The 17,201-nt window shown below is 42.7% G+C and overlaps 1 protein-coding gene across 6 annotated transcripts in view; it reads right to left on the reverse strand.

The window, feature by feature from the left end:
- Positions 1-16,539, reverse strand: part of LOC139461230 (chitin synthase chs-2-like) — a 37,509-nt gene extending 20,970 nt beyond the window's left edge. For 3 of the 6 annotated variants that reach the window (XM_071242869.1, XM_071242868.1, XM_071242864.1), the window contains exons 1-11: positions 16,335-16,539; positions 13,421-14,089; positions 10,240-11,253; positions 9,028-9,177; positions 8,579-8,747; positions 8,096-8,223; positions 7,291-7,357; positions 5,727-5,923; positions 4,880-5,047; positions 3,569-3,824; positions 131-246 (exon numbers count right to left, since the gene is read on the reverse strand). In XM_071242869.1, the coding sequence (XP_071098970.1) occupies positions 131-246; positions 3,569-3,824; positions 4,880-5,047; positions 5,727-5,923; positions 7,291-7,357; positions 8,096-8,223; positions 8,579-8,747; positions 9,028-9,177; positions 10,240-11,253; positions 13,421-14,089; positions 16,335-16,343 (2,943 nt within the window). In that variant the 5' untranslated portion in view covers positions 16,344-16,539. Of the gene's footprint in view, positions 1-130; positions 247-3,568; positions 3,825-4,879; positions 5,048-5,726; positions 5,924-7,290; positions 7,358-8,095; positions 8,224-8,578; positions 8,748-9,027; positions 9,178-10,239; positions 11,254-13,420; positions 14,090-14,244; positions 14,311-16,257 lie in introns of those variants that run through there. The other 3 variants (XM_071242866.1, XM_071242865.1, XM_071242867.1) reach the window with 3 other exon arrangements.
- Positions 16,540-17,201: the final 662 nt, after the last annotated feature.

Raw genomic sequence — 17,201 nt, forward strand, 5'->3', positions numbered from 1 at the left:
AATATTGTTTCTTTGGCCCTAAAATATATTGTTTAAATAAGAACACGAAAGCATCAAGATCCAACAATGAAGTACATTATTCCTCTTTGTTTCGGTTCCGACTAATCTGACAAATAGGACAGTGGTGTACCAGCATCTGTGTCTTGTCTGATGTGTAGAGACAGATGAGGGCAAAGCTGACACATATCAGCAGCTGTATGACCACCGACACCACGGAGTCCACCTCCCAGGCAAATGTCAAACCACCTGGAACACAACATCACCAACATATCAGCAGCTGTATGACGACTGACACCCACGGAGTCCACCTCCCAGGCAAATGTCAAACCACCTGGAAACACAACATCACCAACATATCAGCAGCTGTATGACGACTGACACCCACGGAGTCCACCTCCCAGGCAAATGTCAAACCACCTGGAACACAACATCACCAACATATCAGCAGCTGTATGACGACTGACACCCACGGAGTCCACCTCCCAGGCAAATGTCAAACCACCTGGAAACACAACATCACCAACATATCAGCAGCTGTATGACGACTGACACCCACGGAGTCCACCTCCCAGGCAAATGTCAAACCACCTGGAAACACAACATCACCAACATATCAGCAGCTGTATGACGACTGACACCCACGGAGTCCACCTCCCAGGCAAATGTCAAACCACCTGGAAACACAACATCACCAACATATCAGCAGCTGTATGACGACTGACACCCACGGAGTCCACCTCCCAGGCAAATGTCAAACCACCTGGAACACAACATCACCAACATATCAGCAGCTGTATGACGACTGACACCCACGGAGTCCACCTCCCAGGCAAATGTCAAACCACCTGGAACACAACATCACCAACATATCAGCAGCTGTATGACGACTGACCCCCACGGAGTCCACCTCCCAGGCAAATGTCAAACCACCTGGAAACACAACATCACCAACATATCAGCAGCTGTATGACGACTGACACCCACGGAGTCCACCTCCCAGGCAAATGTCAAACCACCTGGAACACAACATCACCAACATATCAGCAGCTGTATGACGACTGACACCCACGTAGTCCACCTCCCAGGCAAATGTCAAACCACCTGGAAACACAACATCACCAACATATCAGCAGCTGTATGACGACTGACACCCACGTAGTCCACCTCCCAGGCAAATGTCAAACCACCTGGAAACACAACATCACCAACATATCAGCAGCTGTATGACGACTGACACCCACGGAGTCCACCTCCCAGGCAAATGTCAAACCACCTGGAAACACAACATCACCAACAAGGCATTAACAAATGTTATATTTGGGGTAACACATTCTTAGTACAGCACAGATTCTCGTATTTTTTTGGGTTGAGCCCCGTCCGATATTCGAACCCACACTGCCAGACTGAGGCACCTAATTGCCAGCACACAAAGACGGCGATCTAACCCACTCACCCACCCAGCCACAGATACTTCCTCAACCCCCAAAAGTACCAGAATCTGTACTTTACTAAGAAGGTGTTATCCCAAATATAACATTTGTTACTTCTGACCACTTTCTAAATCGCATTTTGTTCATGACAATGCATTAATTACACAATGTGGCTGTTTGTATTTAAAATCTGAATATTCAACAACAATACTTTCATCATTGTTCATAAACTGTTGAGCAAAGGAAAACATCCCCCTATGCTTGATGATGGCTACAAGTGAAACAAACAAGAAATAGTGATGTATTTGAAACTGATATCATGGTTGTGTTTTGGGACTCAGGTTTTCAGTGTTTCGGCGATCGTTGTCAGCCTTGTAACGCTTTGATAACATTTTGTAAATGTTTGGTCAAATCCAATTTTCAAGTGAATACAAAATTATTTCGCGAGGCAGTTACTTCAAGCATGTCTTGATGTTGACGTCGATACTCAATCCTGGTTGCCACAAAAAGGTAAACGATTGACAACATCTATAGACACCAGTATCAATTATTAATTAAATAAAGTCATTAAACAGCAGATGTGAGACGAGTCTTACAATCCTTTCATTACATTGATGACGACCATACATGTTACTGTACGTTTGTACTGGATTCCAAAGCTCCATAAAAATCCGTACAAAAAGAGATATATTGCTAGGTCCCGTAAATGTACCACCATATCCCTGTCTCAAAGACTAACCATCATCCTTAACACCTTCAAGGAAGGACTTTCTTTATATTCACAGAAAGTATTTGAGACAAGTGGAATATCATGTGGATTCTCAAAAACTCAAAGGACTTGACTTTTTGCAATCTCAGAAAAGAACCAGGTTCCATTCTGTCAAAACATTTGATTTTCCAACTTAGTACATCACTATTCCACATGACAAACTTAAAGAAAAAGTCATTTCCTTGACCCATGGGGCTTTTGTTACAAAACGTGATGACCACAGAGGCAGTAATGTAGCTATCTGCAATGGTTCAGGGCAATTTGTCAAAAATGAAAGCAAATGCCATTTGAAGTTTACTGAGTAAACAATATGGGAGATGCTGGACTTCCTCATCTATAGCATCAATGTAAAATTTGTGGGTAAGACATTTAGGCAATGGACAATAATTAGGCTACCCTTCTTGTTGATATTTACACATATGAATAGGAATTTCCCTACGGACTGGAAAATCAAGAAATGGTTATTTTCAAAGAAGTTCAACTTTAGCTTCAAGTATGATCCGGCAATAACCATCAAATAGCCAATTTACTTCAACTGATTAACCTCCATGATGGATTAGTTTACCAATTTAGCATTTCTTCGAAACGTAGACATGAGAACAATTGGCATGGTAAAGAGACCCCCCGCCTCCGTTTCTGTGGGTCAAATTCAGGCAACTGGGCCAAGAAGTTTAACTTAATCTTCAGGTTTATCGATGATCTGATATCGTTCATTAACCATCAAATAGCCAATTAACTTCCTCTGATTTACCCACTGAACTAGAAATAAGGGCGACCAGAAGGACCGCCTCATCTGTTTATTATTTCAATCTGTGTATACAGATCCAGAGTGACACAACACTCTCCACAAGACTGTATGACAAGAGGGATAACTTCAACTTTCCAATGGTCAACTTTCCCTTCATATTCCAGCAGCTCCAGCCATTGTTGTTTACATTTAACAATTTTGTGATACGATGGAGCATACTCTTTATACCACGATTTCAAAGAGCGTCACACGACTCTTGCTCAGAAGTTGTTGCAACATTCAAGGCACCAGTAAATCTTTCTAATCCCTTGTGGCAGACATTTCCATATTAGAAGCATCAGTGACAAACACGATGTCGAATGCAATTGCCTATTTTCACATGTACCATATGTTCCTGTGGGTTTTTTTCAAGTCAACATTTGACTTGCCTGTGCATGTGTTTGTGACGGGTGCCACCCGTGGGGCAGGTTACGCCCACCTCTTCGCGAACACCTGGTATCATCACTGTTTGATAGTGATTCCTAAACACAAGCTCATGATATAGTCGGAATCGTACAATCTACTCTGCTTTTGGCAGACCATATAATAAGAATATGGAAAGGTTTTGTCGCTTTTATTTACCTGAAACAATCAAGATTACCGTGCTCGGACCAATCAGAGTGGAGAAGAGCAGCGCCCCCTGGTAGACAATGAACAGCAGTGACACTCGGTAGTTGAACAGTCGGATGATCTGCCACTGTTTGATCAGGAGCATGAGGTTGGCAATGGTGGAGGCCACCCAACGTCGCCTCTGTTTGTAGAACTCCTCAAACTCACTGGGGCAGTGTGTGGAGTTCTCAGCGGCTGCGCAGTACTCAATTCTCCAACCGCTCTGAACCTGAAAAAAGGAAGGTTCTCTTTGAGAATATGTTGATAAATATTAATATGAAACAAAGTATAGATAGAACACTATTTTATAGGTTAAACAAAATAGTAATTTTAGGAGATAAAGTTTCGGTCTCTGATTTTCTTGGTTCAACAACACATTATATTTTAGAAAGGAAAATCAACATTTCTTTTAGGTACAGAGGCCTTTTTATATTTCAGTAATGTTTCCTGTCGTAATCTCACAACTGAAACTATTATGGTGAGCTTGCCAATGCTTTCATAAACTGAGTGTATTATGGATAACAACTTCTGGTTTGTTACAGTTTGACGATGTTAAGAACTAGATTCTGAGACAAACCTTGGATGACTACAACCACTTAATGAGAGGTATATATGATATGTTGTGAGAAGCAGTAAATTAACATTAACAATAACAACAACAGGTTCAACTTGCATCTCGCAGGTCATTTTCTTCAACATTAAGTTGATAAGTGTTCCAAAGAGGCTAACAAGGCTCAGAGACAGTCAACACAACGCACTGCTCACCATGAGTGTACACAGCCAGCGGTCCTCTCCCATGTCATGCATTTGGTCCTACATTCAACACAACGCACTGCTCACCATGAGTGTACACAGCCAGCGGTCCTCTCCCATGTCATGCACTTGTCCTACATTCAACACAACGCACTGCTCACCATGAGTGTACACAGCCAGCGATCCTCTCCCATGTCATGCACTTGTCCTACATTCAACACAACGCACTGCTCACCATGAGTGTACACAGCCAGCGGTCCTCTCCCATGTCATGCACTTGTCCTACATTCAACACAACGCACTGCTCACCATGAGTGTACACAGCCAGCGATCCTCTCCCATGTCATGCACTTGTCCTACATTCAACACAACGCACTGCTCACCATGAGTGTACACAGCCAGCGATCCTCTCCCATGTCATGCACTTGTCCTACATTCAACACAACGCACTGCTCACCATGAGTGTACACAGCCAGCGGTCCTCTCCCATGTCATGCACTTGTCCTACATTCAACACAACGCACTGCTCACCATGAGTGTACACAGCCAGCGATCCTCTCCCATGTCCTTTGTCAGGAAGTCAAACGCATGTTCCACATTGGTGGAGTATACTGTGAGGATCTCCTTGAGGGCGACACAGCGGTACACACTGAAACACCCTGGAGCACAGAGCACCGACCCCAGAACATGTTCTGCTGCCTGGAAATAAAGGAAGAACATGAGAAGGCTCATTTCAAAAGATCTATGAAACCGTTATATAAGATGTGTGGGAATGTATCCATGTTGAACTAGGATATTTTCAATTTCAGGGGAGAACAATGGTCATGAATCTTGATTTATGAAGTTAATTTGATATGATGCCTCTCCTAGAGACATGCATTGTGAAGTCACGGGTGGCCCAGTCGTCTAAGGCGCCGCGATTCGCTGTGCAGAGTTGCGTCCCTTGGGCACGCCAGAAACCTATGACTGAGGTTTCGAATCCCGGTTCTCCTCCAATTATGTTTCTAGGTTTGTCAGCACCATACCCGTGGTCGTGGGTTCACCGAAGTCGTAAACGTCTCTTCGGGTTTTCCACATCAGGCTGACACGCCATAATATAACTGGAATACTGTTAAAAGCGGCGTTAAACCCAACTTACTCACTCAATCGAGGTATGGCAGCATAGTACCATGGTCATGTATTTTGAAGTTAATTTGATCGTAACCGACTCCTCGAGGTATCGAAACATAGAACCATGAGCATGAATTCAAAAGTTAATTTGATTGCAATGATGGTGCTGTGTAAATCATGCTCGTCTTGGTCAATTTAAATCCACGTAGGTGTCAGCTTGTCAGTGTGTATTCCACTGTTAAGAATGTAACAAGTGGACAGGACCAACCTTTTGGAACCAGTGGCCAACAGCATACTCGAACACTTGATACCATACAATAGGTCCACTTCCCATAGGGTGGGTGCGTGCGCACACAGCGCCAACTGAGCGGTCACGTGTCATGAGGTCAAGGAGGGCTTCAACCGAGTCAGGAGTAAATCTGACGTCCGCATCAGTAGTCAGGATGTAGCAGTCTTCATCATTCGCTGATGACATAAAGCAAAGGTAAAGCAAAACTGGCCTCTGAAAACACTTTCCAATGAACATCGTTTTTCTTTTACTATTCATTTCGTTCGTGAATTGATACCATCCTTATAAATTCGTCTTATTTAAGTCTTGTCCAGAGAACTATTGTAAACTTTCACCAGTCCTCAGAGTGTGTCGCTAATTGCAGGAAAAAGACGAAATGTTTGCTATGGTTATATTTTCTGTCAGTTTAATTCAATTTCAATTTGTAAAATAATTGAATCATTTAAATATGGTTAATAAATTGTTGCCCTAAAATGCTACTAGTTAACGAGGACTACCATCATTGGGGTTTTTCCGCTACACAATTTATTAGCATCGGGCTAGCGGACAAGCGCGAATTTCAAAGGCTGCAATAATCGGTTTAGTCGGCTTATACGGCAACAGTGAGGTTCTAATAATAGCTTACGATTACCTCATAAGTCTAAGTGAACATAGTTTAAAAATGTCCGAAATCAATAACAGTATAGTATTGTACAACAATATTTCATATTTCCAAATGGACAACCACAAGTCTGCCATACACCATCAGCTCCTTCCCATCATGACCTATAATGCAATGAAACATGCACACTTCGAAGGATTTTGCTGCAAGGGAAACATCTCTGGTTTTGATTTCTTGAAAGCGCCACACTCAGCAACATTCAAGCTGCATGACGGCACAATCCAATGATTGACATCATGAGTATCGATCGAGAGCCTAACCACCTGATCTCGTCAATCGCCTCTCACAACATGCACTGGTTGCTGAAGACCAGTTCTAACCTGGATCCTCACGGGCGAAACTTCCGTATTATATTTATTAATGCGAATTTCTGATGAGTCCTTCTAATACAATGTTATTGTTTGTTTGTTTTTCATCGCCACACTCAGCACTATTTCAGCTATATAACGGCGTTTTGTAAACAATCGAGTCTGGACTAGACAATCCAGTGATTAACATCATCGATCTACGCAATTCGGATACGATGACATGCATCACCCAAATCAGCGAGCCTGACCACCTGATACCGTTAGGGGCAGACCATTTGATATTCTGGAGGGTGGGAAACCTGGGATTTTGATTATCGAAAAATATAAATCGTCCCCGAAAGATCTTGACAAAATTAATAATTCTTCAGACTGTCGAACAAAAAAGAAATTGAATGCCACAAAAAATACATGGTATTAAATACCTAATCTCGATACAATATCCCCTCCACACACACCCCAGAATGTAAAATGGACGGTCCCTGAGTCACCTCTTAATAAAAGCATCGTCGCGTCTTACGACAAGCAAGAGGAGTATGACTTGCCTATTATGACTCATCTGATGTTAGCTACTTACACGTCATCAGGAAGTCGATCACGTAGGACATGTACATGATTTGACTCCATCGTTTCTTATTTCGAACCTGCAAAGTAGCAGCAATAACATAGGACCAAATTCCCGGAATATAAAAATAAAAGAAACATCAAATATTGCAATAAGAAGTTTTTGGTTTTTTCTTGTCAACGCCAAGAATAAATAGTATCGGTTATCGGCCGAAATAGATTCCAGAGGACGAAACAGTGATAAACATTATCTGAATGGATCACGAAAAATTTGTAATTAGTCGACCAAGTTAACCTACAAATGCTTCAAAAATAAATACCACAGCTATGGCAGACACAGCAAACAAGCATAGCAAAACAAGGCTTTTAAATATTAAACTACACTGATGGTTTTAATCGTAAAACCTACCTGCTGTTTATGTCCCTTGACACCACCATCACTCAAATATTTAAAAGAAAGAAATGTCTTTGTACATGAAACGAACATTTGTACCAATCAAGGTATGGGGCTGGCATAGTTAGCATACCTGAATGTGGGAACTTGAGAACCATTATCACAACAAGACTGATTGAGGTTAAACCGCTTTTAGCAATATTCCAGTAGTATCACGTCGGAAGACACTAGAGATGTTTTAACCAAACATTCCCCTAACCTTCCCCATTGACGAGCGAACGCTGTAACAACTAAGCGCCTCCACAGTCCCTGCAACAACTGTATCCTTTATGTTTGGACACATTGGAGGCTGGCAGTGTAACCCATCAGTTGTAGGAAAACGTGTGAGTTGATATTATTTTGCGATGCAGGTAATTTTGCTTACCTTCAGTCCGTCCTTAAGATGTATGTTAAACGTCATTGGTCTGACTTTGGATGAAGGCTGCGGCAGGTTCCAGCTCAACTTCATTCCGTATGGCGTCTCCACCTTCGTGCAGTTGTCTGTCAGGATTCCTGAAGGGGTGGAGGAGTGAGGTTAGACACACGGAAAACACTCACTCACTCACTCCAGATACAAATGAACATGCATACACTCCATGCATCGAGGCAAGGGACAGAAAGAATTTGTTTTTATACTTTGTAGTGCTGGGTAACTCAGGTTCTCAGAATCACGAGAAAAATGTTCAGGCTCCAGGATCATGCACAGGACAACGTCCAATGTTGGCTTAACTGTAAGAGTTGGACTTCAATGGGGATTCGGGGGAGTACAGTTAGCTTAGCATTGGTAGTTCGCACATATACAAGATTATACGTTAATACATCTACGAGGCACACGATTAATTTAAAACAATTGATATAAAATTCCTACCCAGAGTTTCCTTCAGCAAGGTCAGGAGTTGTAAGGCAAACTCAGAGATGTTTTTGTTCCGTATACCGCCGTCGAAGATGACGTGAGACTCAAAGAACCTGTCATCATTAGCCCGTGCCAAGTTGATTTTGTTGATGGACTGGAGAAGTTGTCGCATCTCCACTTCATTCTGGCGAGAGATAGGCACACATTGCAAACAATACATTTAAAAACGACATCAAGAACAATTGTTGATATTTTTGAGTGGATCATTTGATCTGTTCCCATTTTAATTTCTGTGTCTGATGACGTCACTCCAAGAACGGTTTTAAACAAATTAATTACAAATACGCATAAGATGATAATTAAAAAACGAAAAGATATGAAATATTTCCGCTTTGTTTACAAAAGTTCAACTGACAGTTATGAAACAGTCACTTCATGAATTAAACATATATGTACGAGGTCACCTCTCTGTACATGGTGGTGCAGATATACACTTGACTCTTGGTGGAGGATCTGTGTGGTCCTGGTCTCAGCTGGTCAGGTGGTCTTGTCTGCATGTTTAGCATCAACCACTGTTCCAGCAAGACTCCATTGTAAGACGGCAGCCAGAATATCTGGAAATAAAAATATGATAAACATATGTATGCTTAATAAACAAGATCATTTCAAAGTGATATTTGATATATTCAAGGAGCAGTCGGGTGTTGGTTAAAGCGTTCGCTTGTCACACCGAAGACCCGGGTTCGAATCCTTAAATTGGTACAGTATGTGAAGCCCATGTCTGGTGTCCCCCGCCGCGATATTGCTGGAATATCGCTATAAGCGGTGTAAAACCATACTCACTCTCTGACATATTTTAACTTGTGTCGTCCCATAAGATGAAATCAACAGATAAACGGTAAAGTAATTAGTTTGTGATCATCCTAGTTATTGAAGTGTACAGTAGTTCATACATCTTCCTTGGGACAACAAACACCAACTTGCAAACCTATGGCAACTTTGAAAAGATGTGCTCAGCACATGCAGATGTAACTGTCCGTACCACCATGGCCCCTTTCCGTCAAACTTATATAGAAGATTGATTTCACATACTGCTTGTTTTTACTGTTGATACTGACTTAAGGGAAGCATATATCCTAAAGAAATGCCTGCGTTTACCAAATTTGTATTCATGTAAATCTCGGTTGAACCTTAATGATGGAAAAACAATTTTAAGGTTAGCACTAGTTGTTCACGATGTGCTTTTTCGGCGCAGGTATTTTGTAGTATCGTGACGTCACTTCGTAAAATAACAGTGTACACCCACTTTGTAACATTATCCTCACAGATGTAGAGTATGCAGCACATCTCTGCAGCTGTGTTGTACTCACGGATATTACCTCTTTGTACCCTAGTTTTGTATATGGACCGGAGGCCTTTAGTGAAATAAAACATCTTGATCTTTGGGGCAGTTGGGTATCCTAGTGGTTAAAGCACTTTTCGTCACACTGAAGACCCGGGTTCGATTCATGAGATGGGTACAATGTGTGAAGCCCATTTCTGGTGTCCCCTTCCGTGATATTACTGGAATATTGCTAAAAGCGGCGTTAAACCAAACTCACTCTCTCACTCACAATCTTGATCTTCATGTCTGACTGAAATTAGGTACATTAGGTACACCATAAAAACATACTTACTGATGACTCCTTCTGGAGGACGATAGACCTGCTTCTGAAAATCGGTACTGTTGCCGAAAGAAGATGAGCCAGGAAAAAACACACTAGGGCTACAATCGCAGCCCATAGATGTCCGTTGACGTCAACGCAGGCCCCCGGAGAGAATGGCATGACAAAAGTACACCAGTCTTTCACCAACATCACCACCAGGAAGAGAGGACCGGTCAAACAAATAGGGATAGCGAAGGCCCATTTCTGAGTGGCAATTTGACATGCGAAGAATGAAAGGGCATAGCCTACCATTGTTGTGAGTATGTTTATCAGGAAGTAGTCAAAATCACTATCCACCTTAAAGCTCCATGCTTCAAGAAATTCCTGATGAGTATGGGCTGAAAAGCGGGTTTGACTGCTGTAGTTGGTGCTATCAACATAGAAAAAAATATAGCTAAAAATCAGCACCCCGACAACTTTGACAAAGTTGGAAATAACTGCCATCTTCCATGTCGTACTTAGGCTTTTGGGGATAACAAAAGACGTTTGGTCACTGGTTTCATCATCATCTGCATCCTCTATTGTGCTAGGGTTGGTGGAACTGCTGGACTGGGCGGGTCTCTCATACGTGTTATACCCGGAAGTCGTGTCGGGTGTTGAATAGTCAGTGACTTCATCTTCTACTTCAGTTTCCAGTTTCGGTGTCACCGTCAGTTGTTGTATGTGGGGATCCCAGGCTACAGTGAGACAGGCAAGGGCAACTAGAACATGCCACAATTCACCAGTTTTGTTGTCTGAAGCAAGGTACAGAACAAACCCAAGCCCTGTGACCTGAAGCAAGGCGGCCACCAGAGACACCAGGATCAACAGATTGCCCTGTGGACGTTCTTGTCTTTGTCTTATGTTAAATACGGTGGTGCTTATGAATGGTAAAACAAACACAGCATTCATGAGAAGTATCACCACAAAGCCATCAAAGTTCACCAAAATCTTCCAAGCAAACAAACACACTCCAAATGACTCCAGCACTGCAACAGCAACTCCCTGAAAGAAGAAACATAGTTAATGGAATTGATCTGATACTAACCCTGTGATATTCCGTTCAAGAAACAATGACTTACGTCGGTCTAATGCGTGTAATGTCAACCGCTGTTTTCTGACCAAAATAGAATAATTACATACCTCCCAGATATAAGGAAGAGAAAATATGGATGTCAACTTCTTTATTATGAGGAACACAACGTTTCGGAGTATATGCTTACTCCTTCATCGGGTAAATCCATCATTCATCCGATGAAGGAGTAAGCATATACTCCGAAACGTTGTGTTCGTCATAATAAAGAAGTTGACATCCATATATTCTCTTCCTCATGTGAATCACTTCTAAATGCCTTTCAAAGACCTCCTAGATATAATTCGAATATTAACCTTAAAACAACATTCACTCATTCATTCTTACCTATGAAATACCATAGGAATGTGTTAATTATACATATCCAAATAAGCTGCATGGCAAAAGAAAGTATACAATTGGAAATTGCATTGCATATACCATTTTTGCTTGTTTCGGTTTCAGCCACCATCCACTAAACAAGGGTGTATGCGTTCCGTCGCCCGAAGGTTTAGATCACAGTGAGTAATTGAGGTATACCAACTGTGAAGGCACTAAGATCTGGTTAAGAGTGCTAATTGTTGCGGCAGCTGGGGAGCTCTGGTTTGACCCGACATATAAAGCAGCAACTGCCCACCTCCTGTTTTCATGATGTAAAATGGACTGGGGGCCCCTTTTGCTTTGCTCCTGAATCACCACAGGACTAAAGGAATAATCATTCCGTGTTTGGGGCATTTTAGCCTTATCATGCTTGGGTGTCTATTGAAGGTCTATGTCAAAGTCGATTAAATAAAAATGGGATTTGGTAAATCCCTGTGTACAGGATCACTAGGGCGGGGTCACCATAGCTTTTGGAGAATTTCAGTTTTAGGTTAAGTTGAGAAACAGGGTTCAAATTTCAGTAAAGTTTGAAAACTCGAAACAGTTTCCAATCACTTATGATAAACTGTCAATGATTCAGTAGGCATGCTTGTGTCATATGACTGCATGAGGTTCAAAGTTACTTTGTGTGTAGACCTCCCAAAAGCTTGAGCACAGAATATAATGAGCATTTATGACTGGAATTTGACAAAACATTATGTTTATGATTTTTATGTAGGTTGACATTGAAGGAGATTGTAATTAAACCGGAAGCGATCATCCGGTGTTAAGGTAACTGGTGGACGTATTGTGTCAACGTTGAGCGCTTGTGAGATCAGCTGTCCCTGTCACAATGCTTCATGATGCATGTTTCTGATTGGAGTGAGGGAGTGAGTGAGTTTGGTTTAACGCCGCTTTTAACAGTATTCCAGTTATATCACGGCGTGTCAGCTTAATGTGGGAGGAAAGCCCGAAGTGATGCAGGTCTCAGACGTTTACCACTTCGGTGAAACCCACGAGCACGGGTATGGTGCTGACAAACCCAGAAAGATAATCGGGGCGAACCGGGATTCGAACCCACAATCATAGGTTTCTGGCGTGCCCAAGGGACGCAACTCTGCACAGCGAATCGCGGCGCCTTAATCTCCGTGCGGGGGGTATATACATGTAGTTATACCAAGTAATTCCGTCTGTCTGTCCGTCCGTCCATCCTTCGAAGGACATTTCTTTGTGCGGCCTGAAAACTTGAAAACTTCTGTCTTTATTGGTTACAAACCTGAGCATTTTCTATACCAATAGGAGAGGTGTAGAGACAAGTTTGATCTCAATATTTGTATTTTCTTAACAAATACAGCTATTATTCATTTTTTTCCTAGTAACGTTTTTATTTAAATATTTGTGCTACCTATAACCTGAAAACTACTTCATTGATGTTTGTCCAACCGGGTGTACATTTTCTACACGAATAGGAGAGGTGCAGTGCAAAGGTTGATCTTGTAAAGTGGACGTTCTGAGAAAATAATGCTGTTTTCATGTTTTGAACTTAGAAATATGTTGGGGTCGATGTTGGGGTAATAGTGAGCCCTGTCTACTTTTTGCCTTGTCTGAATTGGCTATATGTGTTGGCTTGAACCACCGGTCGTGGTTTGACTGCCCAACACACACCAACATTCATCCGGTAACTGGAGTGTTGTTGACTCAGTCACTCATTATTCATGAACAGCATGTACAAATACTCACTATTATCATAGACTTTCCGTTTGGCCATGGCATGTCCTTCCGGCAGGAAGCAAAGAACCCAGCTCTTAGAAAATTGAAACAGTATGGCACCAACAAGCTGAGTGATATCATGATAAAAATACGGGTGGCCTCAACCCTCTCACTTCTGGCAACATTGTCTGCCTTTCCCGTTGTGTTAACATTCAGCTTGGCTGCTAGGCTGATGATCGACAACTTGCTTGCTGAAACACACGCGAGGATAGCCAGTCCCAGAAGGAATGTACATATCCACTTTACTATCGGAACCAGTATTGTTGGTTTGTTAGAAGCAAGCATCTTCTCGTGAAGCTTCTCATCCACTTTCCATTTCTTGTTCACTGTCAAGTCAATGTTAGCGTCGGTCCCAGGGTCTCCTCCTGACGTCACAGAATCAACAGAGCCCATGGAACCGCCGTGCTGCCTCGGGGAACTGGCGGGTATATCTCCAAGTGGCCGTGAGAGGACGTAGGTCTGGTCCTTGTCATCAGCTCGAGGATCGTCCTGTGTCCCCTTGGCTGCGGCCTCCTCATCCTGCATGGTGTTCATGGGAGACTCCTGGCTGTTACGCTCGTCAATAAAACTTTGCTTGTACATTCTGTCGGCCTTGTGCTTCAGTCGTGCTCTCGTGTTGCTGGCGTGAAGTTTTTCATCCTAGAAAGAATTGAATGTTGCATGTTAATAATGATCGTATGTTATAGTATATCAGATTCAAATCCAATTAAACAATAAGGTATGGTTGGCCAAGTTGCTGAACCGCTGCCTTATCCAAGGTTGGAATCTCATAATAACCACATATGCTTGCGTACACTCTTAGCTGAAAATAAGCCGACACACTTTGGTGTAGGTGAAATGATTTTCAACGGCAGAGATTTAGCTCCTTCACTACATGCTATGCTATGTGTGTGACACCTAACAATATCTGATCATGCAGAGCAGTGGGGAATCCCAGCGGTTATCGCGTAAGACCCAGGTGCGATTTTCCACATTGGTACAATGAATGAAGCCCACATCTCATTTAACGCCTTTTTGAATGGTATGTCAGTTAGATTGCGACGTATCCGGGTATGTTAGTGCTATCAAAACGACCTTAGGTTTGTTAGTTATATAATAGCATGCATGGATATTGTGGTTCTATCATAGCGTATCCGGGTATGTTAGTGCTACCCCCAACGTTGGCCTATTTGTCAGTTACATTACTAAACAATGCAGAGACTTGTTTATCAATAGATACACGTGATGATATTGAATCATTTAATACAGGGATCAGTAAATGTATGATTGATGCCAGTAGACAGTCTATACCAGTAGGTAGTTTCAAGGCTCATCTGAAGCCTTACTGGAAACAGGATGGACTACACCAAGACCATTATAACTTGCGAGTTGCAAGGAGGAGATGGTTATCCGAGGATAAACCAAGGGGGGATAATTTCCATTCTTATACATCATACAAGCAAGCTAAGCGAGAATTCCGACGTCGTCACAGACAGTCAAAGCAGGCCTATTCAAAGAAATTTTGCTTGGAGTTAGAAAAACACTTGTGATACTGATGTGAATACGTTTTATAAATCTGTGAGAAAACTACGTCAGCAGAACATCGGAGTTGAAAAACTTACATATGATGACCGTAATGTAACAACCCCCACTGACCATATGACTCCGACCAGTTCGATCAAGACTTTAAAGATGATATTGACTATGAAATTGAGAAATTAGCCTCCAGTAATGAATCTAATTCATGTGTTTATAATGAATTATGTGCTGAAACATCGGTTCAGGAAGTGACATTTGTACATCGGAGCGTGGTCGGGTATGTTTGTGCTGCCTCAGCGTTCTTATGTTTGATAGTTATAGCGTAGCGTGGTCGTGTATCTCTGTGGCATCACAACGTTCCTATGTTTGATAGTTATAGCGTAGCGTGGTCGTGTATCTCTGTGGCATCACAACGTTCCTATGTTTGATAGTTATAGCGTAGCGTGGTCGTGTATCTCTGTGGCATCACAACGTTCCTATGTTTGATAGTTATAGCGTAGCGTGGTCGTGTATCTCTGTGGCATCACAACGTTCCTATGTTTGATAGTTATAGCGTAGCGTGGTCGTGTATCTCTGTGGCATCACAACGTTCCTATGTTTGATAGTTATAGCGTAGCGTGGTCGTGTATCTCTGTGGCATCACAACGTTCCTATGTTTGATAGTTATAGCGTAGCGTGGTCGTGTATCTCTGTCGCATCACAACGTTCTGTACGTACATGTTTGTATCCACGACACGGATCTGTGTGAGCAGTGGGTTGTGACTCGGAACGTGACTGCAGTTCACAAGCGGTAATGTGATCAGATATCATGAATGACGTTGTTCTACTGAAAAAGTCGCCCCACTAATGTCTGAATGACATGCAGGTTTTTAACTATATTTTCTAAGGATGTGACGGGCACTGTTTATCCTGCACAGCTGGCATGCGCTGCTCCACTGGCGCTCGGTCATTGTGTGTGTGTGTGGGTGGGGGGGGGGGGGGGGGGGGGGAGGCATTGCCTTTTTGTTCAAGCGTTTGTTCGCCGCGCCGAACATACTTTTGAATTTAATTCTTTACGTGATATCAGGGGACCATGTTCTGAATTAGGGGCAGTGGGGTTGCCACATGGCTAAAGCGTTCACTCGTCACGCCGATGACCCGGGTTCGATTCCCGACATGGGTACAATGTGTGAAGCCCATTTCTGGTTTCCGCCACCGCGATATTGCTGGAATATTGCTAAAAGCGGCGTAAAACCATACACACTCATTATTATTAATAACAAGCGACCAAAACCAAGCATAAGACTTACATACTTGCGATGACAACAACTGCTTGCAGAGTGGTAGAATGTCTCCCTTTGTTTCCTGTCTCGTTATCGCGCCTTACCTGACTCATGCACAGGTCTACCTGTCTGTCACATGCCGTCTGATTGGAATGTAGAAAGAGAGGGAAGATCCTGTTCGATTTGAGTCAATATATCGTCTTTCAGGAGGCTGTAAACAAGGGGAGAAAATAGGTCCAACGCAGAGTCTCGTGATTGAAGATTTTGGGAAACCTCGTGCACATATAAACTCCACCCATACTGCGCCATGTCAACGTGACAAAACAGGACGTAATGTGATTGCGTGTAACCTATTTGTACATGGCCTAGGGGTTTCTATGCGGGTAGAGGGGAGGGGGGAGAATTTACATTGAAGAGCGGATCTCACAACACATAGCTTGGGCGGAGACATGGCAGAGAGCTGGGATGGTTGTCCGGGCTTGCGTGATCGGCACTATTGTTTTAGAGTGCTATACTCCACTACTAAACAGATGAGGTGTGTTATTTGTTGGTATAAGCGAGTGTAAGCGAATTTAGCACAATGACGTCATTATTGTTTGGGTTGAACTTGTCACTGTTATAGTGGTCACGTGACTCAGTTGCACCTTTTACGGTCAGTATGAGTTGTAACTCGGTACTCTCACAGTGTCAGTCAACAGATTGGGAGGTACCAGACTTAAGGCACCGAGAACAATGGGGAGTCCGATTTCATCATCTCCACATCATCATAATCATCGTCGTCGTCGTCGTCGTCGTCGTCGTCATCATCATCATCACCATCTCAACATCATCATCTCAACATCATCACCATAATCATCGTCGTCGTCGTCGTCATCATCATCTCCACATCATCACCATAATCATCATCGTCGTCATCATCATCATCACCACCATCATCACCACCATCATCATCATCATCACCATCACCATCA

This window comes from Haliotis cracherodii, unplaced genomic scaffold (assembly GCF_022045235.1).
Source record: "Haliotis cracherodii isolate W230 unplaced genomic scaffold, xgHalCrac1.p SCAF_14, whole genome shotgun sequence".
NCBI lineage: Eukaryota > Metazoa > Mollusca > Gastropoda > Lepetellida > Haliotidae > Haliotis > Haliotis cracherodii.